Source organism: Maylandia zebra, linkage group LG7 (assembly GCF_041146795.1).
Source record: "Maylandia zebra isolate NMK-2024a linkage group LG7, Mzebra_GT3a, whole genome shotgun sequence".
Lineage (NCBI taxonomy): Eukaryota > Metazoa > Chordata > Actinopteri > Cichliformes > Cichlidae > Maylandia > Maylandia zebra.
In genome coordinates this window covers 52,603,695-52,629,618 of record NC_135173.1, presented here as the reverse complement: position 1 = coordinate 52,629,618, position 25,924 = coordinate 52,603,695, and the positions used below count along the sequence as shown (strand labels likewise).

At 40.2% G+C, this 25,924-nt stretch overlaps 1 protein-coding gene across 1 annotated transcript; it reads left to right on the top strand.

Annotated features, from left to right (window-relative positions):
* Nucleotides 1–20,225, top strand: map1b (microtubule-associated protein 1B). Its single transcript, XM_004549817.5, has 7 exons — nucleotides 1–432; nucleotides 2,180–2,281; nucleotides 10,131–10,213; nucleotides 10,936–11,076; nucleotides 11,259–16,401; nucleotides 16,627–16,865; nucleotides 17,916–20,225. Exons 1-7 carry the CDS (start codon nucleotides 249–251, stop codon nucleotides 18,069–18,071), a joined length of 6,048 nt encoding a protein of 2,015 aa, XP_004549874.2. The 5' UTR covers nucleotides 1–248; the 3' UTR covers nucleotides 18,072–20,225.
* The last annotated feature ends 5,699 nt before the right edge of the window (nucleotides 20,226–25,924 follow it).

Here is a 25,924-nt window from a genome sequence, read left to right as displayed (position 1 = left end):
GCGGATGACATCAGCTGTGGAGTGAGTATGCGGAAAAAAAGCTCCGGCGCCCTCGTCTCTCCCCGGTTACCGAATGTGACACTGTGTCTGCTGGTATAAAAAGCAAGGGCCACTCCTATCAAGGCTGCACTTGCATGTCTGGAGACCACTCCAAAGCTCTGCAGCGAATAAAGGGAGGCTGGGATCCGCAAACGAGAGACAGCGAGAGAGCGGGGGCGTAAAAAAGAGAAGATAGACAGCAGGAGAGGATGGCAACCCTGGTTGAATCTGCAGACATGGAGACTTTAGGCGGCCAAAGCAACACCGGGGCGTCGCTGACATCCTCGAGCCCCTCGCAGCACTTTAATGACAGCAAATTCTACCTGCTGGTTGTTATCGGAGAGATCGTAACGGAGGAGCATCTGAAGTGTGCCATTGCGGACATAGAGAAAGGTAAGATGGGGCTTTGTGAAAGGGGGTGTAGGCCAGAGAGCTCCTCTTGACGTGTTCAAAACAGCTGGAACAGAGACGGATAGACTGGAAGTTTGGCAGCATAAAGTCACATAATCTGTGCGGGGGTTTTATTCTTTTCTTTTTTTTCTTTTTTGGAGCTGTAGTTATTTGCAGCGCTTTGCTTTGTGAACGGTGGTGAGGAATTACGCGTGTCAACGAGTAATGAACACAGTCTGAGTGTTATTTGTTGGGCAGCTGTTTGAAGTAGACTGCGGTGGTGCTATCTGTCAGCCCCTCCCAGTAACATCACTGTGAGCTAGAGGAAAATAATCACTACATCTTCGCCCTCGGGTATTTTACCCACCAACAGGGGCAGTTCTGTATCATTTTTTTTCTATCACATAATATCAGTGGGTTCAGTTGTTGCCAGCCACAACACACGTGGGCCTGGTGCTGTTATGAAGCTGACGAGCAATGATTCAGCATCCAATTCGGATTGTGCGTCAGTGCAGTGAAGCGAATCGGGTTTCTGAGGGTCTCTCGCAGCACCTTGCTTTTGTGTCACAGTTCACGGCCTGAAGGAGGAAACGAGAGTTTTCTCTCGGTTTGTGTCGTGGAGTTGACAGTTTGCGTTTCGAGACTGCTACAGTACGCGCCCTTGAATTACAATCAACGAATTCCCCCTTCATCCCCGTGGGAATATTTCTCCATCACTACCCTCCTGCATCCAGCTTTCTCTCTCATCCCACACACCGGCTTGTGGGCGTGGCTCGGTCCGCACTGCGGTCCCTACGGAAAGCCAGGAGGACCCATCTTCAAAGTGAAGCGGGGCGTTTTTTAGAAAGGCTACAGCTGCTGTAGAGGCCTGCCTCACTGGCCATAGTGCACTGTTTGTAGGGGGGGCAATGGCGCAGTATCTGCGTGGGCGTAAAACTAAGATGGGTTCATATTATCTTTACCCTGCACACTTCTAGATTTTCCAGGCACTATCAGAGTAAAAGCACAGAGTAGGTGTGGCTCTTTGTTAAAGGTTAAATCTGCTGATGATGTATACAGATGTACCAAACAAAAAATGAATAAATAATTTTTCTTTAATTAAAAAAAATAAGAGGTTACTTTGGAGATGAACCTGTTGGGGCCACAGTCATTTCTTTCTCTCTCTCTCTCTCTCTCTCTCTCTCTCTCTCTCTTTCTCTCTCTCTCTCTCTCTCTCTCTCTCTCTCTCTCTCTCTGTGTATTGTCAAATTTACACTTGACCTTGGGTGGGAAAAAAATTCAATAAATACATTTATGCTGTCCCCTTCATGCTGTCTTTAAAATAAAAATTATCTTATTTAATGGTGTTTCGATTTTTAACTTATGCTGTCATTTATTTTTTTAAGGTTTAGGCCCTGTTGCTAAAATAAGTGTTTTCAGCCCATCGTCTGCTGTTCACCTCAGAGTAACACTGATTCGCTGCTGCTATCAAATAACTTCTCGGAAGCCTTCATTAGGCCTTGGCTTTGCAAAATTATAGAGAGGATGACACCGCAATGAGTCAGCACAACAGAGGTCGTCCCTGCTTCTGGCACCGTGGCCAAACAGAAATAGGGATATAGATATTTCCTATTATAGATTTCATTCCTCTTGCCAAATTAAAAGTCAATCCTTGCTCGTGCCAAGATTTTCCTGTAAATTTTAGGAAGATAATTCACAAGGGAAGGTGACTTTTCACAGTTTTGTTTGTGCTTGTGTGCTTGTTTTGTAGGGATCCGCTCGTGGGACGCCAACTTAATTGACTGCAACCTGGACCAGGAACTCAAGCTTTTTGTGTCCAGACACTCGGCTCGTTTCTCTGCAGATGTCAGAGGTAAACTGGAAATTTATGCCACAATGTTTCACACCGATTAATGTCTTGAGATTTTTCAAACAGCTTCCATTGTGTCGTAAACAGAAACCAAAGACATACACTTTTGCAGTCATGTGAGAAATAATACGCTTAATGTATTAAAAGTAAAAACAATCACTATATAAAAGACCCCCTTTTTTATTTTAATTTATTTCAATCACGATCTACCCCTGTCATAAAATATGTTGTGAAGCACAGTACTTGAGTATTTACAGTTTCATAGCTGCGTTTCTCAGCAGTGTCCACCATTACATCTAAGTCAGCTACAGGGAGTGCAGAATTATTAAGCAAGTTGTATTTTTGAGGAATAATTTCATTATTGAACAACAACCATGTTCTCAATGAACCCAAAAAACTCATTAATATCAAAGCTGAATGTTTTTGGAAGTAGTTTCTAGTTTGTTTTTAGTTTTAGCTATTTTAGGGGGATATCTGTGTGTGCAGGTGACTATTACTGTGCATAATTATTAGGCAACTTAACAAAAAACAAATATATACCCATTTCAATTATTTATTTTTACCAGTGAAACCAATATAACATCTCCACATTCACAAATATACATTTCTGACATTCAAAAACAAAACAAAAACAAATCAGCGACCAATATAGCCACCTTTCTTTGCAAGGACACTCAAAAGCCTGCCATCCATGGATTCTGTCAGTGTTTTGATCTGTTCACCATCAACATTGCGTGCAGCAGCAACCACAGCCTCCCAGACACTGTTCAGAGAGGTGTACTGTTTTCCCTCCTTGTAAATCTCACATTTGATGATGGACCACAGGTTCTCAATGGGGTTCAGATCAGGTGAACAAGGTGGCCATGTCATTAGTTTTTCTTCTTTTATACCCTTTCTTGCCAGCCACGCTGTGGAGTACTTGGACGCGTGTGATGGAGCATTGTCCTGCATGAAAATCATGTTTTTCTTGAAGGATGCAGACTTCTTCCTGTACCACTGCTTGAAGAAGGTGTCTTCCAGAAACTGGCAGTAGGACTGGGAGTTGAGCTTGACTCCATCCTCAACCCGAAAAGGCCCCACAAGCTCATCTTTGATGATACCAGCCCAAACCAGTACTCCACCTCCACCCTGCTGAGTCGGACTGGAGCTCTCTGCCCTTTACCAATCCAGCCATGGGCCCATCCATCTGGCCCATCAAGACTCACTCTCATTTCATCAGTCCATAAAACCTTAGAAAAACCAGTCTTGAGATATTTCTTGGCCCAGTCTTGACGTTTCAGCTTGTGTGTCTTGTTCAGTGGTGGTCGTCTTTCAGCCTTTCTTACCTTGGCCATGTCTCTGAGTATTGCACACCTTGTGCTTTTGGGCACTCCAGTGATGTTGCAGCTCTGAAATATGGCCAAACTGGTGGCAAGTGGCATCTTGGCAGCTGCACGCTTGACTTTTCTCAGTTCATGGGCAGTTATTTTGCGCCTTGGTTTTTCCACACGCTTCTTGCGACCCTGTTGACTATTTTGAATGAAACGCTTGATTGTTCGATGATCACGCTTCAGAAGCTTTGCAATTTTGAGACTGCTGCATCCCTCTGCAAGATATCTCACTATTTTTGACTTTTCTGAGCCTGTCAAGTCCTTCTTTTGACCCATTTTGCCAAAGGAAAGGACGTTGCCTAATAATTATGCACACCTGATATAGGGTGTTGATGTCATTAGACCACACCCCTTCTCATTACAGAGATGCACATCACCTAATATGCTTAATTGGTAGTAGGCTTTCGAGCCTATACAGCTTGGAGTAAGACAACATGCATGAAGAGGATGATGTGGACAAAATACTCATTTGCCTAATAATTCTGCACTCTCTGAATAGCTTCCTTGTGGAATCCTAAACACGTAGGCTTTATTGCCTACCACAGGATACACCCTGTCAGCATTTTCTTGCAAGGCACTTTTACCTTTGTGTCATTTGCAAAGTGAAGGAGTCTGTATGAAGATGAAACACATTCAGTGTTGCAGGACATGTGGTGTATCAGTAGGCAACATGGCCTTGACAGTCCCCAGCAGTTAAAGCTTCTGCTCCACATTGAGAACGACCAGCTTCGTATGTGGTTAGATGTTTAATAGATTGATCGAGCCGATAAATGTGGCTGCAAACTAAATCAGTAGGTCGATTCTAATGCATTAATATCCCTGTATCAAATCTCAGAAATGAAATACAGTCATCTGAGAGGCAGGATTCATCCAGAATGACATTTAACAGCGCTCCAGCTTCACACTCCCTTTTATCCCGTCTTCCCATCCTCCACTCTTGCCCTTTCCTCCAGTGTACTGTTGCCTTGCAACTAGATGCACAGTTGATTTGGGAGTAATTAGCAATGTCGAATCCCTAGTGGCGGTGTCTGTCCATGAAAATAAAGAAGGGAGGGGAACGGGGAGGACTCAGGGAGCAAGAGGGTGAGGGGAAGGGCTTTTAAAATAAGACAATGACACAGGCGGGTGGGGTGGTGAGAGAAGAGGAAATAATGGAGTAAGAACAGGCTGAAGAGAGATTGGGGTGATAAATAAGCAAGGTCACACAGACAGACACGCAGCAGAATGAAGAGAACACTTTGAGAGTCAATGTCTTGGCAGGCAAAAAATCAATAATGTTATTTTCTCATATTGTATTTCTTTCCTTTTGGCAACTCTTTTTTTTTTACCTTTTTAAATTTTTGATTTCAGCTTGATGTGAACTGTACAATTTGACGGGTTTGTAGGGTTTTATGTAAAATGTCATGATTCTTTTTAATTCACAGATATATATTTTAAACTTTTGAATCATAATATTGTTAATTTTAAAAAAAAGATTTAAAAATAATAATAACATCACTTCTGTCACCTGGTGCACTGTGCTTAGTACTGGTCCTTCAAGAGCAAGAGGGTTCCTGGTTCGAACCCGCTGGCTGATTGGGTTCCTTCTACTGTCTGTGAGGTTTGTGTGTTCTCCTGGAGCCTGCGTGAGTTCACTCCAGGTACTCTGGCTTCCTCTCAGAGTCCAAAGACATGCATGCTAGGTTAATCGGTGATTCTAAATTGTCCATAGGTGTCTGTCTCTGTGTTAGCCCATGCTAAGTGATCTAAGACTAGTGGTCTCTGGAGGGTGTTACCAGCAAACTCTTCTATAGGCTCCAGTCCCACCACACCCCAAATGGGAAAACCTCTTAAGAGAATGGAGGTTGGATGGATTTTGTCCTACCTTTCTCCCCTCACCCCCAACAGGAAGAAAACCCCCTGGTTTTCTTCCTGTTGTATTGTCACCAAGTGCTTGCTCATAGGGGCTCATCTGACTGGTGGGGTTTTCTCTAAAATAATTGTAGTGCTTTGTATGGCCTTGAGGCAACTGTTGTTGTGATTTGTTGCTATATAAATTAAACTGAATTGAATTGGATGGATGCGGTACCTCCCCATACTTTTTCACAGAAAGGTGTATATTATCAGGAGCAGCAGCTAGAAGCTGAATTGGCAATGGGCTGCAAAGCAGCTTGCACTTGCACACTATGGGCATGCTATGGCAGCTTAAATCCACTTCTTACATGAGATTTGTCCTTTGGACCCATAGAAGTTGAGCCATCAGTAGAGGTGGGCTGGCACTGAGATGAATTGATCTGCTCCAATTGCAGCCATGACCGTGACCTTCAGGCACCCCTGTGCCTGAATTAAAACTATGCTTGATATGACTTTATTAATTATAAATTAGGATTTAACAGGAAACAACATCGAAGCTGAGTGAAACATAAAAGGTTAAAAAAAAAAAGTTAATCCTTGCTAACAGAAGTTGTATCAAGCATCTTGTCAGAAATGAATCAGCATTGGTTCTCGGAGGGCTGTGTAGTGAGTTGAGCTTATGAGTTGATTTTCAGTGGGACTTACCCTTAGCTGTAATAAAGAAAAATCAATGAAACATCTTTAAATGCTGCATTCTTGAGTTTTCTCTTTAGCTGGTAGGGTGGTTTCATTCATTGCTTAGAGATTATTCTTTAGAGGAAAACCAGCGGGTGAAATCCGGCTCAGGAGGGCAAATGCAATTACCTGTCTGCTTGATGAACGACGAACCGTCAATCACGTGGCGCACAGGATGCCTGGCCCTCACAGTAACAAGGAAAAGAGAGGAAGAAGAGCAGGCTAGATGGGAGACCACCTGCCTTTCCTTTATAGACATATGACACTTCTGTTTACTTATAGATTTCCCATCACTCTGCCATCAGTGCAGACAGCAGTGAAGCCTCAAAAGACATGTCTAAACCACAAATCCATGAAGAAGCCTTGCTAATGAGATTCTTGAAGACAAGACTGCAATTTATGATCGATGATATTTAAAAACTGTGTTGACTTTTATTCATTTGTCAGCGAAGAAAATATTCCTAATGGTCTGTTTTCTCTTCATTCCTGACTCCAACTGCAGATCAGCAGTTTTATTCACCTGCATCATAAAAAGTCCCACATCCCCTGATATTATAAGCACTGCAATAGAAAAAAATTGTAATAATAACTGCCTTTCATCTGTCAGCTTGTCATTCAATTGCATGGGCTAATTCCTACAGTAATGACTATGAAGATGTTAAAAGCTGAATGCTGGCAGTGAGAATCAATATGGTGCCACAGGTGATCGACTGCTTTTCAAGTTAATAGCTGGATCATTGCCATTAGCTCCATTACCAGACATGTTATATATGCTTGGTTGGAGACAAATCCAAAAGTCACAGTAAAAATTTTGCCAGTGTCTCTGCTGGACGTCACTGTTTTGGTATGAAATACACTTGCTGACACACACAATACTGGGGATCTAGAGGAGCAGATCCAGTCCTTCCTTTTGCTTTAAAGCAAGTGCTGAATTTAGTTGTTCCACTGATCTATTTTTGGTGGGGTGCCATCCTCATTGATGTTCCCATCTGGCTCGGTCAGTTGCAGAGAGGGAAAAACCAACCGGTCGTCCTCTTCCTATTCAGCCAGAAGGAGAATGTTTAGCGATGCATGTCACATTACCTCACCTCCCGCTGAGACAGAGACGCACTGGGTTTTAAGGATTTTCATATCGATCAAAGTAATTGTCAGGGTCAAACAAGCTCCTGTGTGCAATCTGTCACTTTTTGATGAGTTAAATCAGACACATGGCGGTGGTGATGGATAGTTTGTTTTTTTTTCCTGTGAGGAGTGCTGTGCTATACTTTCTATTTCATCACATAAAAGGCCAGTAAGCAGGGCGTAACCCACGAAGAGGGACAAAGACAAAAGAGATGCGTCTCTTTTGCATTAGCGGTTACAGATATGGCTTTGTTTCTTAGAGGAGCACCGGTCAGACCACTCCCTCCTCAGAATGGGTTTTGGTGAAGGTTTTTCCACCCCCTGAGTAGCAGGGGTTTTATGATGGTTGTAGTAGACGGACACAAATCTTCAACATGCCGGTAAAATGCAGGTGCAAAGGAAAACTGTTTTTCACGAGGCCAATCGGTTTGACAGAAATCACCAACAGCTTGTTCGCATCTCGAAGGTGAATGTACCAACACTAGAAATAAAAGAAACAAATAAAGCTGATGCATTCATTGCCTGCTCACTGGAAAAAAAATGACACACATTTAAGGTCTTCAATAGATTCTGCTGGAAAATATCCACTATGCACTCAAAAAAATGAAAGCAATGACCCTTTTGTCGTTTAAGGTTCTGTCATGATGTTGAATTTACACAAAATCTCTAGATTACAATCATTCTAGAAGAATTCATTATTATTATTTTTTTCCATCCACACCCCCAAAAACAGAACTGACAAATGCCTGGGAGGGAACAAAACCTCGAACCATTATTTCAGTTTTTACTGAACCCCCGAGATTATTAGACCCCAGCAGTCATTTACTGTGTAGGAAACACAGCAGTGAATGAGAGTGTTTTCTGTAAGGCATGATAACTCTCTGGGGTGAAGCAGTAGAGTTAATGGTTGTGCATTCCTTCATGAGAATCTGCTGCTATATGAAATATGTATGGAGGAATCAGCCGAGCAGGCAGATAGCTGCTGGAGTATTGCGTCTCCAGGGACAAGCCACACTCAGTCTTCAACACGGTGCTTCTGAATTTACAGTCTGGGTCCAAGCACTTCACACAAAGCAGATTCTCATCCTTTGTCTTTCCATTATAGCAGCAACATTTTTTTGTTTGTTTGTTTTGACTGAAATAAATGAATAAAAATAAGATCTGTGTCTTGTAGTTTGGTATCAGTTGATGCTTGATGTTGGTGACAGTGAGGAGAAACAAAGGGTCTGTGGGGTTGACTGAGTGAAGCCTGACATGTAGGGATGGATAATGAAGCTAAAGATACCATGTTCATGTCTCATCCGCTGGGCCAGAGGACAGCCAAACCCCCCTCACACACACACAGTGGGGTCACAGTCATAATCAATCAACCAAAACCTAGAAGATTGATCACGGGCCTAACCCCACAACACTGTTCGTGTTCTGTCTAATCACTCCGTCTCATGAGAGAGGAAATATTACCTTTCTCAAATTGCTGCAGATTCATCTATTTTTAGTGGCCATTGTCAGAGTTCAAATCGTTACTGGGTGTTAGAGTGAGGCAGATAATAACCCAGCCATGTCGGTGCTGTCTGTCCTCTCACAGAGGCCGAGTCTGACTGGAGTTGTGTAGCACTGTAAAAGAAGTGGCTAGTCAGTAATTGTCAAATAATTGGGAATAATAATAACATGATAACATGTCCTTTAACCTTGCAGTATGTAAATATTTGTTTGTTGAATAAAGTAGCCAGTTTAAAGCATCATCTTTATATTTGGGAAAATTTGATAGACATTTTTTAAATAGATATTTGGTCAGTTATTACAGGCAGAAACTAATTGGCAGAATAATCAGTAATGTTAATAATAATTTTTATTTTGTGTCTTTAGTGTATAACTGTTACAAAGAACTCAGGGTTATTATAGGAACTGGGAGTTCAAACGCACTGCAAGTCGAATAAAGCACAACGTAAATTTAAAAAAAAGCTACAAGAGCTTGCAAAACATAAATAAATAGATAAATAAAATAATAAAACACAATGTAAGTATTTGTGGGGAGACAAAAAAATGTGACGGAACAGCTGCAGAACTGACAAGCTAAAAGTAAACAGCAAACGTGTATGTACATGTGTTAAAAGAATCATGTGATTAAAACAAACAACAAATTTATGTAAATGTCTGGCCACTTAAATTTCCTGCATGAACAGTGAAGAACAAGGCAATAGAACATGTGTAACAGAAATATGTATATTTCATGAAAAATCAGTCATTGCTGTTAATATATGAATATTATTAGGAGAGTTTTATAATGATGAATTCAAAAAGATCAAAGAGAAATTATTCTTGTGTCACTTACATAAGATTGCTATAATATAATATATATAATATATATAATATAATTTGCTATAAATTAATAAGCACAGGGGCAAAAAAAAACCTTGATTTTTAATTCAATTAAATTTTATTTTATTGGCGCTTTATATTGTACAGCAGATCATACAATAATAATAATAATTTTTACAATTATTAAATGATAAATCCAATTATTTCCTTGAATAATCAGCCAATTGGTTTGGTTGGCAAATTAGTAAATACTTTCCTTCTTTTCCTGTCTTTTATACAATAAAGTAGGATATCATCATTACTGAGAGGCTGTATCTGATACACAGTTTTCTGTTGGTCAGCTACTCTGTAGATTGATTATGCCTCTTGGTTCTATCTAATTATATTCACAGCAGGGTTACTATATAACTCATAGCATGAGACATTTAGCATGACATTTATTTTACTATATCTATTTTCTGTTTTCTTTTCAGGCCAGAGAATTCTTCACCACAAAAGCAATATTCTGGAGACCGTTGTGCTCATCAACCCTTCAGATGAAGCCGTCAGTACCGAGGTAAAACATTTTTCCTACTAGAAATTATAGCTTCTTCCCATTATTCTCCCATCAGCATTTACAAAACATTTAAATCTTAAAACAGGTAATTATACAGCCCGGTGTGTTTGCTGATGTTGACTAAGAACCAAAAAAAAAAAAAAGGGGGGGGGGGGGGGGTGTAATAAGAAATCTAAGAACCTGGACTGATGTGTTCTTTATTGCAGGGATAGCAAGCACAGATTTTGGATTTCGCTTAACTTCAAGGAGAATAAAAATATGAGAGGATCAGGAATTGCGCCTTCTCGTTGTTTCCTTCACTCCCTCCCTGTTTGCAGTCACACTCTGCACTTATAATATCACAGAGCACAGCAGGAGTGATTTGGCCAGCCGCCCAGAGAAACTGATGGTGCTGAATTAGAAAAAAAGAACATCAGAAATAGTGAAGGACAGCGAGATAGAGTGATGACAGTACAATAGACAGTCAGAGAACAATTAAGCTTATTAGCTAATGGAAATAAGTGACTTGAAGCAGGTGGTATTTCTAGTACATTTATCATTAAGCTAAATGCGTAAGTATTGAGCTTCTTTATTTCCTTTTTAATATAATTATTTTGAGGAGAAGGACTGCAGCTGCAGTAAATAGTCACCACATAAGTACTTTTCTCCAAGTTTATATAAATTATTATCTACTGTTGAACAAATCAGTGCACAGACAACGTATATTTTTTTCTCCTTTCTAGGTGCGTTTGATGATCTCTGACACTGCCAGACACAAACTTTTGGTCTTGTCAGGACAATGCTCTGAAAACACCGGGGAGCTGATCCTTCAGTCTGGATTGTTCTCATTTTTCAGTTTCATAGACATATTCACTGACCAAGAGGTGAGCAAACATGGGGAGGGTTCTTCTTATGACACATTTACATAATGGTTATTGAAAGTAAAAAAAAGAATGAGAAAAAATGTGTGGTGGTCCCACACCCATATACTTACAGACACATACTGAACCTGAAATCATTGTGAGTACATTACTGATTCCATTAATCATTTTTTTCTCATGGCCAGATTGGTGAATTGCTCAGCACCATTCACCCAGCAAACAAAGCCAACCTCACTCTCTCCTGCCCCGAACAAGGCGAATGGAAAAATTCCAACTTGGACAAACACAATCTGCAGGACTTCATTAACATTAAACTAAACTCCACTCTCATCCTTCCTGAAATGGAGGGCCTCTCAGAGTTCACAGAGTACTTATCTGAATCTGTAGAGATCCCAACTCCTTTTGACATGTTAGAACCACCAACCTCAGGTGGATTCCTCAAGCTCTCCAAACCATGCTGCTACATTTTCCCCGGAGGTCGCGGTGACTCCGCTCTCTTTGCTGTCAACGGCTTCAACATGCTAATCAATGGAGGTTCAGACAGAAAGTCGTGTTTTTGGAAGCTGGTGAGACATCTAGACCGGGTGGACTCCATTCTCCTGACCCACATCGGTGACGACAATCTTCCGGGCATCAATAGCATGCTGCTGAGGAAGATTGCAGAGCTCGAGGAGGAACAGTCGCAGGGTTCAACAGCAAACAGCGACTGGGTGAAGAACATGATTTCTCCAGACATTGGAATTGTGTTTGTGAATCTTCCCGAAAACCTGGACAATCCTGAACCCAATTACAGAGTGCGCAGAAATGTTGAGGAGGCAGCTTTCACTCAGCAGTTTCTTAACAAACTAAATTTACGGACTGAGCCTTTGCAAAGACCTGTAGGAAACACTATAGAACCGATCATACTTTTTCAGAAAATGGGCGTGGGCAAGCTTGAGATGTATGTGCTTAATCCATCAAAGAACAGCAAGGACATGCAGCACTTCATAAAACAGTGGACAGGAAGTGAAAAGGACACCACTTCCATCCTGCTCCCGAATGGAAAAGAATCAGAGTTCCCTCTCTCTCACATGATTTCCATTGCTTCACTCATTGTGTGGCACCCTGCAAATCCCTCAGATAAGGTTGTTCGTGTTCTCTTTCCCGGAAATGCCACCCAGCATCATATTTTTGAAGGTTTAGAAAAGCTTAAGCACCTGGACTTCTTGAAGCAGCCCGTTTATATTCAAAAAACAGTGTCTGCTAACATGCCATCAACACCGACACTGAAGCAAGCCAAGATGAAACACCGAACAGACAGCAAAGAGAGCCTCAAGTCTACCCCAAAGCCTTCACCAGTCAAAAACATCAGGAAGGATTCCACAGAGGAAACACCAGAAAAGGCAAAGGCTGATGCAGAATCAGCTCGTGAAAAAACACAAAAGATGGAGAAAAAAGAAAAAGTCCCACTGAAAAAGGGAAAGGCACCTGAGAAAGAATCAAAAGCAAAGGCAGAGCAAGCTGCCCAAAACGAAACGCCAGAAAAAAAGAAACCAAAAGCTGAAAAAGAGAAGATTGTTAAAAAGGAGGCCAAAGCGTCTGTGGAAAAGAAAAAGGAGGTTAAAAAAGAAGTAGCAAAAAAAGATGAAACCCCTAAACAAGAAAGCAAAAAAGATGAAAAAATGAAGAAAGAGGATGCAAAGAAAGGTCTAAAAAAGGATATCAGAAGAGACTCACCTATGAAAGAGAAGAAAGAAGAAAAGAAAGAGCAAAAGAAAGATGCCAAAAGGCCATTAAAAGATATAAAAAAGGCATCTGCTGCAGGTGAAGAAAAGAATCTCAAACCAAAGCCTCTGAAAAAAGATGATGCTTCAAAGAAAGATTCAGGAGGTCCATCAAAGTTAAAAGACAAAGGAAAGATAAAGGTGGCAAAGAAGGAGACAAAAGAGGATGCCACCAAAGTGGAAGCTAGTGCTGCTCCAGTGACAGTGGATCCAGAAGAAGAAAGATCTCTGATGTCCTCACCAGAGGACCTCACTAAGGACTTTGAAGAGCTCAGAGCTGAAGAGTTTATGGAGGACGATGCAACAGTTGAACAAAATGTGGAAAAGGAGACTGTGATGATACACCATGAAGAAGTGATTCAAACCAAAGAGTCACCTGAGGCATTAGAGTCTGTTGATGAAGGTATAACCACAACTGAGGTGGAAGGAGAAAGTGGAGAGACTCCAGATGAACAAGTACTCAAGGGAAAAATCAATGGAAGCATATCAGAGAAGTTTGATGATGAGGGCACTGTGATGGAGGAGACATCTGAGGGAGGGGATTATGAAGAGAAAGGAGAGACTGAAGAAATATACGAACCACAGAAAGCAGAACTGGTTAAAAATAATCTTCCTCCCAGTGTGGAAGAACACCACCAAGAGAAACATGCTGAAATGAAACAAGTTAGTGCTGAAAACAACAACGTAGAAAATGATTTCATTAGTCAAAAAGAAACAGAGAATCAAAATCTGTTTGTATCTGCTTCACCTAAAGTGTCCTCACCAGTGTCTCCAGCTGCGTCTATCCATGATGAAATGGTGCCAGTTGGCTTTGAGAGTTCAACAGCCTCCGATGAAGAGAACAGAGACGAACCTCCTGAAGATTACACTGTCACATCTGGCCACACCCAGTCCACCATTGAAATCTCTAGTGTGCCTACTCCGATGGATGAGATGATGACTCCCAGGGACATTATGAGCGATGAAGCCACCAATGACGAGAATGAGTCTCCGTCACGGGATGTTGGCAGGTTTGACACATCAGAGTGTGACAGAAAGAAGCTCTCTCAACTTCAGGATATTACATGTTTAAATCGCTCTCAGAGTGATGCCACTGAAGGTCAGGACTACAACCATTCTGCTTCTACAATATCTCCGCCTTCATCTCTAGAAGAAGATAAATTCTCTAAGGATTTTCTCTCTGCAGGAAAAGCTAAATGCTTTGCCACGGCTCAGTATGATGCTGATTCATCTAAACTCAGTTCAGTATCCACAACAGTACCTTTTGTGCGATCTCCCTCAGTTGACAATAAGGATATTTCTGATTCACCATCAGTGTTTGCTCCTCCAATAGAATTATCCACCACACTGGCAGGATACACCAGAGCAACAGCAGATTCCTCCATTAGCCCAGATGATAAGACATTAGAAGGTGCTAATTCGCCTCAGTCATCTGGTCACACTCCCTACTATCAGTCACCCGTAGATGAAAAAGCGGGAGCTCTGGCAACTGCATCAGAAGAAAGAAAAGAACAGGGTCCAGTAATTGTGGAGGTTACAAGTGATAAAGAAGATTCCTCCAACAGAGTTACCCCAGAGCCTCATGAACAGGAACTAGAAAGTTCCTCCCCAGTAGAGAGGGTAGCATCCTCACCAAAGAGCTCGCCAACAGCTGAACCTGATTCTCCAACAAAGAAGGAAAAGTCCCCCTTTGATATAGATCCTAAGAAAACAGGAGAAAACAGTCATTCCGTCTTTTTTTCAGCACCACTGACCAAACATGAATCAGACATCAACCCTTTCACAGCGTTCAAAGAAGAGAGTAAAATGTCAATTTCAGAGGGCACTACATCAGATAAGTCTGGAACTCCTCTGGAGGAAGTAGTAGCAGAGGACACTTTCTCACATTTAGCTTCAGCATCCACAGCTTCCTTGGCCACCAGCTCCTTGCCAGAACCAACCACGGACTCTCCTTCCCTTCATGCCGAAGTGGGCTCTCCTCACTCAACTGAAGTAGACGACTCTTTGTCCGTCTCTGTGGTTCAGACCCCAACCACTTTCCATGAGGCAGAGGGATCTCCATCCAAGGATGATAGCCCAAGGCCAATGTCAATCTCCCCAGACATCTCCCCCAAAACAAAAAGCAGGACACAGATGCAGGATACAAAATCCCCAGAGCACTCTACCATGTCAATAGAGTTTGGTCAGGAATCCCCTGACCATTCCTTAGCCCTGGACTTCAGCAAGCAGTCCCCAGAGCACCCATCAGTGGGCAGCTCACGTGCTACAGAAAATGGCCCAACTGAGGTTGACTACAGTCCTTCAGATGCAACTGACATAAGAGCATCTGGAGACCCAACCTCTGCAGTGGAAAATCCATCACTTTTTGAAGAAAATGATTCAGTTTGTGCCACTTCTGCAACCCCATCAGATGCATCTCAGTCTACTCCCTCTGCAACAACCCCATGTCAAATGACAGAGATGACACGTGCTGTGGTTGAGCAAACAGAAAAGTCTCCAGTCACCCCCAAAGCAACCTCACTAATCCACTCTCCCCATTCCAGTGAGCCATCCCCTGTGCTTGGAGGTCCAGCAGGTAAAGAAAGCAGCAGCCCCATTTCACCATCTGTGGAGGATATAGCTGATAAATCTGACACATACCAAGAATATGACAGGTCACCCTCACCCCCAAAAGCTACTTCCCCATCCTCTTCTTTCACTCTTTCAAAAGAGGAGACACTTTTCCAGGCAAAGGAAACTAATCCCTTTAAATGTGATGATTATACATTTGAGAAAAAATCCCCTGTGAGCCCTAAACTTCCTTCCCCATCACATCTGCCACTCTCTTGTGATCAGTATAATTCTGCCTGTGGCTCCAAAGACCCAGACTCCACTAAGAGGAGCCCCTGTGCTCCATCTAAGACAGATGTGGACCTCTGCCTAGTTACTTCATGTGAATACCGTCACCCCAAAACAGAACTCTCCCCATCTTTCATCAACCCTAACCCTCTGGAGTATTTCATCAATGAAGAGAATGCCTTGGACGATGAGAAACCTCTGGCCAAGTCAGGAGGAGGACCTCCACCACCAGGAGGTAAGCTCTACACCAGGCAATGTGAGGAGACACCACCAACATCCATTAGTGAATCTGCTCCCTCCCAGACAGATTCAGATGTTCCACCAGGGACAGAAGAGTGCCCCTCAATTACAGCAGATGCAAACATTGACTCTGAAGATGACTCTGAGACTCTGCCTACTGACAGAACCCTCACCTACAGGCATGCTGATCCTCCTCCCGTTGCACTCAGGGACCCTGCTCCATCTTCAGGTCACCATGACGTCTGCATGGTCGATCCAGAGGCCCTCAAGGCTGAAGAAAACCTCCACAATGCTAACACAGAAGGAGGCGAAAAGCCCAACAAGAAAAAACTTTCCAAAAAATCTTCATCACCATCTAGAAAGGTTGGTCTATCAAAAGTGAAGGACTCAAAGATGGCCTCTCCAAAGAAGGGTGTAGGAGAAGGGAAAGATGCCAAAAATGCAACCAATACCTCTGCCTCCAGAGGGGTAAAAAGCACCACATCAGGTGAGTACATATATATATATATATATATATATATATATATATATATATATATATATATATATATATATATATATATATATATATATATATATATATATATATATACATATATATATATATAGTGTATCACATATCAGTTTTTGACATCTATTTGCGGCACAGTATCTTTTGTTTTTAGTTATTATTTTCTAAATGTCATCTGAGGCAAATTTACATTTTTTTCAGGTACAGGAAGTGGAAAGGTATCAGGTGGGACATCTCTACCAAACTGCCCTCCGATGTACATGGATTTGGTTTACATCCCTAATCACTGCAGTGCCAAAAATGTGGATGCTGAGTTCTTTAAGCGTGTGCGGTCCTCTTACTATGTAGTAAGTGGCAATGACCAGGCAGCTCAGGAACCCAATCGGGCTGTCCTTGATGCTTTGCTTGAAGGAAAAGCCCAGTGGGGAAACAATATGCAAGTAAGTACCAAGTATTAATATAATGTAATAATGCAATACAGTGGTCCAAGAGGTCAAATGGACTGCAACTTAAGAAAACACCAGGAAAGAGAAAAATGCTGCAAAAGTGCACCGAACACAACAGATGCTGAATAAAATGCAATGGAAATGGAAAAAAAAAAACACAGCAGAAGTTGAGTACTCACAAAACACAACAGAGGCGTGTCTGGGGATACGCTAATGTCACAGACTAGCACATGTGACAGAAACCAAAACATGCAAAGGACTGCACTGAGACATGCTTAACAAAAGCACAGGGTTCATCAGTGTTGCAGAAGTCAGATGTATTTTCTGTGATTCATATAATACTGTTAATACATTGTTTGCTATTAGCAAACTGTTACTGTTACCTTGTCACTTCACTTCCACAGCCGTTCCATGCACTGTCTGATATCCCAGTTGTTTCTCTAAATTCACAATAATTTTAGTCCAGGAGCAATGTTGTAACTGACCAATGACGATGTCTGAGCATTCAGTTAGCATTATCCAAGAAATTAGTTCATGTTTTTAAAAGTATCACTAGCAAAGCAGCATGAGTAACCTAAATTTGGATAACAGCAAACTTAACTTGATAATATAATTAATAAAAAAGAAAACACTTAAAATGCTTACCATTTGTTCCAGAAGAGAGTTTTGTGTAAACAAATGCATTTTTTCCTGACATTGCAGAGCTATGACTTTGCAACAATGTGATTCATCATTTGCAGTGCAGATCCTGGACCAACATCAACACAGTGCTATCAGACACACCTCGTTGCAACACACAATATGGTTTCCCCTTCAACACTTCTGTTCTGTATCATGATTTTTAATTGTTTTCAGCTTTTGCATCATTTCTTTTCTATTTCCATTGTGTTTTGTGTGCTTTTGCAGCATTTTTCTATTTAAGGTACAGCAAAAATTAAAAAAAACAAACAAACAAACCTCTGCTTCAACTAAAGTTAATGTTTATATATGATTATTCAAATTCAAGATGCCATTTCAGTTGAGTCTCTTTGTCGCCCATGTTAGGTTACGCTCATTCCAACCCATGACACTGATGTGATGAGAGAGTGGTACCAGGAGACTCATGACAAGCAACAGGAGTTGAACGTCATGGTACTGGCCAGCAGCAGCACTGTCGTCATGCAGGACGAATCCTTCCCAGCTTGTAAGATAGAAATGTAGGCCTGTTCCTTGAGAGATCAGGAAGGGTCCCAATTTTAAGTAAGAAAACCAATTCATGTAGCATAAAACCTAAGCAGACACCTAAACACAGAATGAAATAAATATCGGCAACAAGGACTGATTACCAAACTTTCCTCCTATGTACTAACAGTAACACAGATCAGCTCTGAAGGAGTCCATACAAAGGGTGATGTTTCATGCAGGTAGAGTACTGGGGGAGAGAAGAAACCAAATAAGCAAGCCAAGCTATGATTGTCCAGTTATGCTGAGTCTAGTGAAGTTCAAGAAAATGATGTTGTTGTTGATGTATCGAGTTTTCCTCTGCATCCCCACATCATACGTGAGAAAGCTTTCAATCAGCCTAACCACTTTCAGCAAACACGACGACTTGAAAAAGAAAATGTCTGTTATCCACACCAAAGGATAAATATAGCATGTTTTCTGTTACTGCCTTAGGGAATCAAAGTGAATGTATAAGAAGTGGCACAGATCTTGCAGATTAGACAGGTGGCTTTAAGCACCGGGAGTCAATCCTAAGAATGATGTTAAAAGGTTATAGAGTTGAACGATAGCAAATATGATTCCACTTGAATGGACACTGAACACTGATTAACATTAATGATGTCTAACTTATCTTATTCATAACGGGCAAATCTGATTGCTCCACCGTTATGAAAATGTTCTCTGCGTTTTGTTTTTTTTTGAGCTGGCTGGATTTTAATTGATTTAGCGTCTTTTTTTGGTCTGGTTTACGCCGCTGTCTGTGTATAAGTAAGTTATTACGTTTAAATTTCAGTTAACGTGCTTGATCGTCCAGGCAGCCTTTTACACTGTGCAACAGGAAGTTGCTTCATGGCGCTCTCCCCTGTCTTTGTCACATCTGCATAATCTACAAAGAGGAATGCCTTTTATTTCAGCTTGCTGATTTATTTACAGATTTTAAGTTCTTTCTAGAAAAGAATATCCAATCTTGTTTCTTATGAACGTTTTGTATGTAATCAATGCGCAATGGGGGGAGCTAGCCTTTTCCCACTGGAAAGCTGGTGAAGCAGGATATTTTCATAAACCTTAAAATGTCTTGTTTTTCTAAAGCATTGTACTATAATTATAAATAGCTTTGTGGCAGATGAAGTGTTTGGAAGACATGCATGAGTTATGATAAATTAGTATTTTTTTTTTTTTTTCTTGGGGGTTTTGCTCAAATTTGCTTTAAGACCAACAGGGCTACGTAGGCTAAATAAAGACATTTGAGGAGCATTTTAGGGTTTTCGCAAATCTTGCCATGACACATGTATTCTATGCTCCAAGGAATTGCCAGTGTCACAGTGTTGATATAAACATGATACTGAATGCAGCACATTGTAGATTTTCTAGGTGGAGGGTTCAGCATAAGGAGGCTGAAAAATTAGTCACGAATGAGAAGGGAATCAGCCTCTAGTAGAAGCTTTTTTCTCTCGTGGAGGGGCAGCACACAGAGGTGAAAGTGAGTGACTTGTGTGTTTTAGATGAAAGTATGTAAAACCAAGACTAGACACTTTAAACACAAACACGACACATAACAAACTAACAGTACAGAGACAACAGATCAACTTTGACAGGCCAGCTTCTGGAGAAACATTTACCAATTCAAACAGGCTTTTCATATTTGGGGCTATTCACTCGACACACAAACGGTACGAGATATGAGTCAAGTGATGCCAGGTGTTCATGATACCACAATAATGCAGTTTTCCTGCAGGTCAACCTGAAGCTAACACTACAACCTTACTGTCGAGCAAACAGCAACCTGCAAACTTTGAACTGACACTACTCTTTTCTCTCTCTTCTTTCTCTGCACTTTCTCTTTTTTCTCTCTGTCTCTTTATCTGCCTTGTCTCCTGATCTTTCTCCCAGGAGAACTTTAATAATGTTTGTCTGCAGCTGTGTGGTATAGGTGTCTTGTGATCTTTGCATCGATCGTCTCTGCCCTTTTCCCCCGGACTCATGTGTAACTTATAGGACTTAGTTTCAAGTAAAAAATACTCCTTAGTGCTTTCTGATGTTTGTGTGCAATATTTCCTCTACCCATATGGTGAATCTAATGTAAGAGGAACCACTACTAAGGAACAAACATTAAAAAAACAACCACAATAAAATCTGTTGAAAAAAATAAGACTTTTGGTATGTTTTTTTCTTTCTTACACCAGAAAAAACTCAGATCCTTTGACAACCACTCATGTTTGCACAAATTCATTAGGTAGATGAAGTCATCCAGGCGTAATGTCTGCTCTTACTAGACATTTACTACTTAATAATTGGACAGAGACATAGACTTTATTAATCCCACACTGGGGAAACTGTTGTTACATCAGCAGGAATGAGTCAGGATGAATTACAGCTGTATTAAAAAAAGAAAAATGAATAAATATGAAAAATAGTGTACAAATATAAAAACCAAAAAAAACTATACAAGAGTGGTTTGTGCTATTTAGAAATGGCTGCTATATACAGTCAAATAGCCTCAGAGATTTTTTCATATGTACATAAAGTGCAGTGGGGGTGATAATATACACACATATATTGTATATTATGGTATGTATGTGCTAAATGAGCTGCTCATGTCCTCCACAGTCTCATGCAGGCAATGAGAGTGTTGTCCATAATGGACATCCTCCTCAATAGACTCAACAAGGTTCTGGAAACATTCTTCCTGAGATTTTGGTCCATATTGTCATGATAGCGTCACATAGCTGCTGCAAACTTGTTGGCTACACATAAGTGATGTAAAAATTACACATCCCAAAAGTGCACTAGCGGATTGAGATATGGAGACTGTGCAGACAGACAAATTGAGTACAGTAAAGTTTCACTGTCATGTTCCAGCAAACAGTTTCAGATGATCTGATCTTCTTATCGTGTGTTATTGAGCTGGAAGCAGCCATCAGAAGATGGGTACACATTATCGTAACAAAGGTTCGGGCATGGTACGCAACAATAGTCAGGTAGGCAATTGTGTTATAAATAATTAAACAATACTCAACTGGCACTGAGGCCAAGAAAATATCCCTCAAACCATTATACCATGAGCAGCCTACCACCAGTAGCCTAAGCCAGGATGGATCCATGCTTTTATTTTTTTATGCTAAATTCTGAATTTACCATTTGTCTTCTGTTGTCCACTTTTGGTGAACTGATGTGAACTGTAGCCTTAGTTTCCTGTTCTTAGCTAACAGAAGTGGCAACCGGTGCAATCTTCTGCTTCTGTGGCTCATCTGCTTGAAGTTTCAAGGTGCTGTGTGTTCAGCAGTGCTCTTCTGCATGGCATCGGTTATGTTTTTAGTTTGCTGTTGTTTTTCTACATATACATATTTTCATGCACTGAGTTGCTGCCATGTGATTGTGTATTAGATATTTGCATTAACAATCGGCTGAACAGGTGTATCTAATACAGTGTCCAGTGAGTCTATTTTACAGGGTATAGAGTGCTAGTTTCAATTTAAAGTCATATAATTACCTTGTCACCAAGGTAATTATAAGATTTCTTGAGGACCACGGACCTCTGAAAATTCCTGCCACGGTAACAAAAACTACAGTCAGCCTCATAATGTTACTAAAGTAAAAGTTTCAGAAAAAGTAGGTACATTGAGGATTTTTTTTTTTTTTTTTTACATTTACATTTTTTGCAAGTGAACAAAATTTACATACTAATATAATCTACTTTATACAGTGATCTCTATTTATTTTAAATTAAATGCCCAGCATGCCTTGGTTTAGCCACCCAAACTAAGAGCACCTGTATTTGCATCTGTTGGTACTATATCTATCATTAGAAATCTGTCACTGGCTACATAGAAACTCCTCTACACTATCTGTTCATTTTCAGTCATGTGGCAGGGATTGTTGGCTGTAAAGTGAAATTGTGGCCGAGTGGAAATTACTTCTTTTAGCCTCATTGCCAACAAATGTCCCTGAAAGTCAGAATTGAGGAGAGATTTATGTCCCCACAGAGATTTACAGAGTGGACTGGAAGCCTCATTTAGTTAGTCTAAGGGGATGTGATGAGGCTAAAATAGCTAAGAGTGAGAGTGCTTTAATACAATCTGTAGGGGTATTAATATAATCTTGTAAATGTGTTTTAAGCTTTGGTTTATATACTGCCAATAGATTATATACTTACATTCATATTTTCATGGTTTTTTTTGTATTACTGATTGATTTGACAACCAGATTAATCTACATAACATTTAATTATATTCAAAATGAATTAGTTTTTCTTACCGTCACAGGTCATTTTTGTCCAAAGCTGTTAGATGTTTGTTACCATTTAGTTAACATTATCATGCTAATGTTCCAAATAAAAATAATGAGCATTTGTGGATTAGCATTGGTATTATTCAGCTCAAAGCACAGCCATGACTAAAAGGCTTGAAGATACAAGTCATTAGCTACTTTTGATCGATCACTTTGTTGAAACAATTCATGCATAACTATTGAGAATCTGTCAAACTGTAAAAGAAATATATATTTAAAAACTAATTAACTAAGTGTGCACAGTAAAAGTTGTTGAAGGATAAAAAAAAGTATAACGTTAGTGTAAAATTGTCTGCAGTGCTTTCTAGTTGTTCTGACATTGGCATCTCATTGCCAGCGAAGCTATACAAAAGCATGAATTACATATGCTTTATTGTTTGTTGGAAGATGCTTAAACAGATGCTAACAAACCAATGCCACTCCAAAGTGTGAAGCTCACAGCAGATTTAAAGATAAAAACAAAAATATATGGATAGATTGATAGCTACACAGAGAACAAGAAACGTGTCACAAGAATATGAAGAATGAAAAAGAAAAGGCAGAAAGGAGACTGATTATTTCAGACTTTCTGCAGCATGAACTAAACACAAGAGCCTTTCAGATCTGATGCTCCAGAGGTACCGGCTGAGAAAGAACAGATCACCAAGAAGGAACACAGCAGATCAAGATGATAGGAAATGTCTTCACCATTCAGAGTCATTTTGTTGTGCAGTGGGAGACCACAGCTTCACATGTTTGATGTCTCAGAGCAAGTGAACACTGAGCTTTGCAAGCCAAGCTTTCAGGGCTTTTAGCTAATATACAGCACTCTAGTAAACGGACAGCCTTTTTTCTTTTATAATGTATGCATATTTCCTTCGGCCTACTACTTATTTATAAGTTATGCAAATAAGGGAGAATCCCTACTGTTTCTTCAAACCCTAAGCACAGCCATGGGCCTTTAAGATCAGCCTGCAATCAGTGTAATCATAAGGCATTCTACAGATGAAGAAAAGCTGTGGCTTTATATGTCTAACACAACCAGCCTCTCACAGTAATCATTGCCAGCTGTTTTTCTTTTTTTTTCTGCTCCAAAACTGTCTCAGTGGGGACATTTATTAATGATGATGGGGCACCCCAGGCAATTTCCAAAACTAAAGGGAAGTGCACGCAGGGATAAATCAAAGAAGATGTAAATGCTGTGATCTGTCAGCTGAACCTGGCCATTTGTCAAGGGAAATCGGAGTCTGAGTGCTAAAATAGAACCCCTACAAACAGTGTCGTGCTCCCTGTCGATTATTGCATCATTCCAGCAACTTTGCACAAGCTGCCATCACACTGATCACTCAGCCTGTGGTTATAGATAAGCAACACAGGTTTTAAAGTATGTGAAAACAGCCATATGCTGTTATAAAAACAGAAAGAGAGAGAGAGATGGAGAGGGAGAGAAGGAGAAACCCATAGAGACACATACACCTTGCAGGAAACCATAAATTATACAAGGCCCTGTGTCTGATTGGCTGAGCCAGCAATCTCAGCCGGATGGGCTGAGTTCATGTTGCCAAGGCAACTGTTGGGGATCCTCCCAGTCACAGCCCTATTTTCTCTGTGAAAGACTATCCATCTTAGGAGTTCATTTAAGAAAATACCTCAATTATAGGAATTACGTTTTCAAAACTTAAAACTTACACTGCTTTGCAAAACAGCTTCAGACTGAAAAATTGCTTCATCTATAGCTGCCCACTGCCTTCAGGGAGAAACCACCTAAACATGCAAACCTGTAGGAAATGAGAAAAAAAGAGAGTGAAAAACTACTGCATACTGGGTTCCATTTATGAATTGATTTACTGCTAATAAACAACATGTATATTTTTCTTTTACTGTAGTAGTCTGTCTGAATTTTAACATTTTTGACATTTTTCTTACACCCCCACCATGAGAAAGATTTAAAAAAAAAGCATGCAAAGGCATGATTATATAATACTGTCCGGGTCAATGGGTACACTAACTAGCAGCAGAGTTTGGCACTTACTGCAGCCTTTTATGTTAAAGTAATGTTCCTTTAAAGTAATTAGAGGAATTCAAAAAACATAATCGCTTTTACTACACTGCTTGCGCGCAGAAGGATATTATTGCATTGGAAGTCACAAAAGCCACCCAAATTGCCTCTGTGGTTCAGTGACCTGACACAATTTATACAGCTGGAAAAAATAAAGTATACTCTCAAGGGGTTGAAGGAGAGATTCTTTGCAGTTTGGGACACATTGTTAAAACATTTAGAGAAAATTAAACCATACCCATCTGATACTCGCTTGGCAGCTACCGTATACCCTTATTGTTATGATGACGATTAATTTTGTGCAAACTATTGCCTTTTAAGTGCACATCTTTAAATATGGTGAATTTTGATGTACCTCATTTAAATTTATTTATTTATTTATTTATTTATTTTTCTTTCTTTCTGGATTGGTGTCCAATATGTTCTTGGGGTGGGGTACACATATAAAAAGAAGCATTGTAACTTCGTTACATGTATATCTTTGTATTACATTCTTGACGCTCAATAAAAAATATATTTAAAAAAATTTATGAATTCATTCATAGCCCTACTTGTAACCCATATTTTCTTTTTTTTTCTGCATGACATGAAATTGGCATACAAGTTTGGAATGGTTTTGGATTTTATAATGTAAATTATGGAACTCTTACACAAATTGTATTATCTTATCTTATCCTATCTTATCTTATCTTATTTTATTGTAAGTGCAAAATATGATTTGGCATGATATAGGTGTTTGCTCATTAGAGAACATGATGTGAGTTTTTGATTCACCTTTTAAAAATATAGACACAGAGGAGCCCAAAGCAACAAGGGGATCTGGAATGATAGCTTGAAACAGAAGAAACATTTTACAGAGGAGGTGAATTTATCTTAGCACTGTAAATGTCAAACAGGCCCAGAAATGACTTAAATATAAATAAAACATTTTTTTGTTTGTTCAGTAACAAATATTACAGTAAACAGCAATATAGTAACAAAGACTAATACCATATGAGTGTAAACTCATAGTTGACTTTCTGAGTCCCTGCATTTTACATTATTAAACTGTGTATATTATACCTCACTGTGTGGGTACAGTACAAACACTGTAGCTGCTCCAAGCAATGACGCCAAACCAGAAATGTTCTGCAGCACAACAGCACCGCCTGCTGGTTAACAGAAAAACACATTTTCCTGTTTGCTGCCGTTTTGTTCAGTAATAAAATTTCGCGTGGCCTTTCTGGAAACCACGATTCAAATAACATAGTTAAAGCTTCGTTTTAAATGACGATCACATCATTTCTGATGTATAATAAAAAATCTGTCTCCTTCGACCTGCTTAAAGAAACTGAGCCGGGTCATTAAGCGGTGCCATTTTGGATCATACCAACTGGAAATTGCACATGACGGAATTAAAAATAATAACTAATTATATTATTCAGGTTAAATAAAATATTGACATTTTTAAGTGTTTTATTTTGATATGGCTTAATTTCCAGGGCGGAAATTATTTTTTATTTAAAACCTTGCTTTATTATTACCA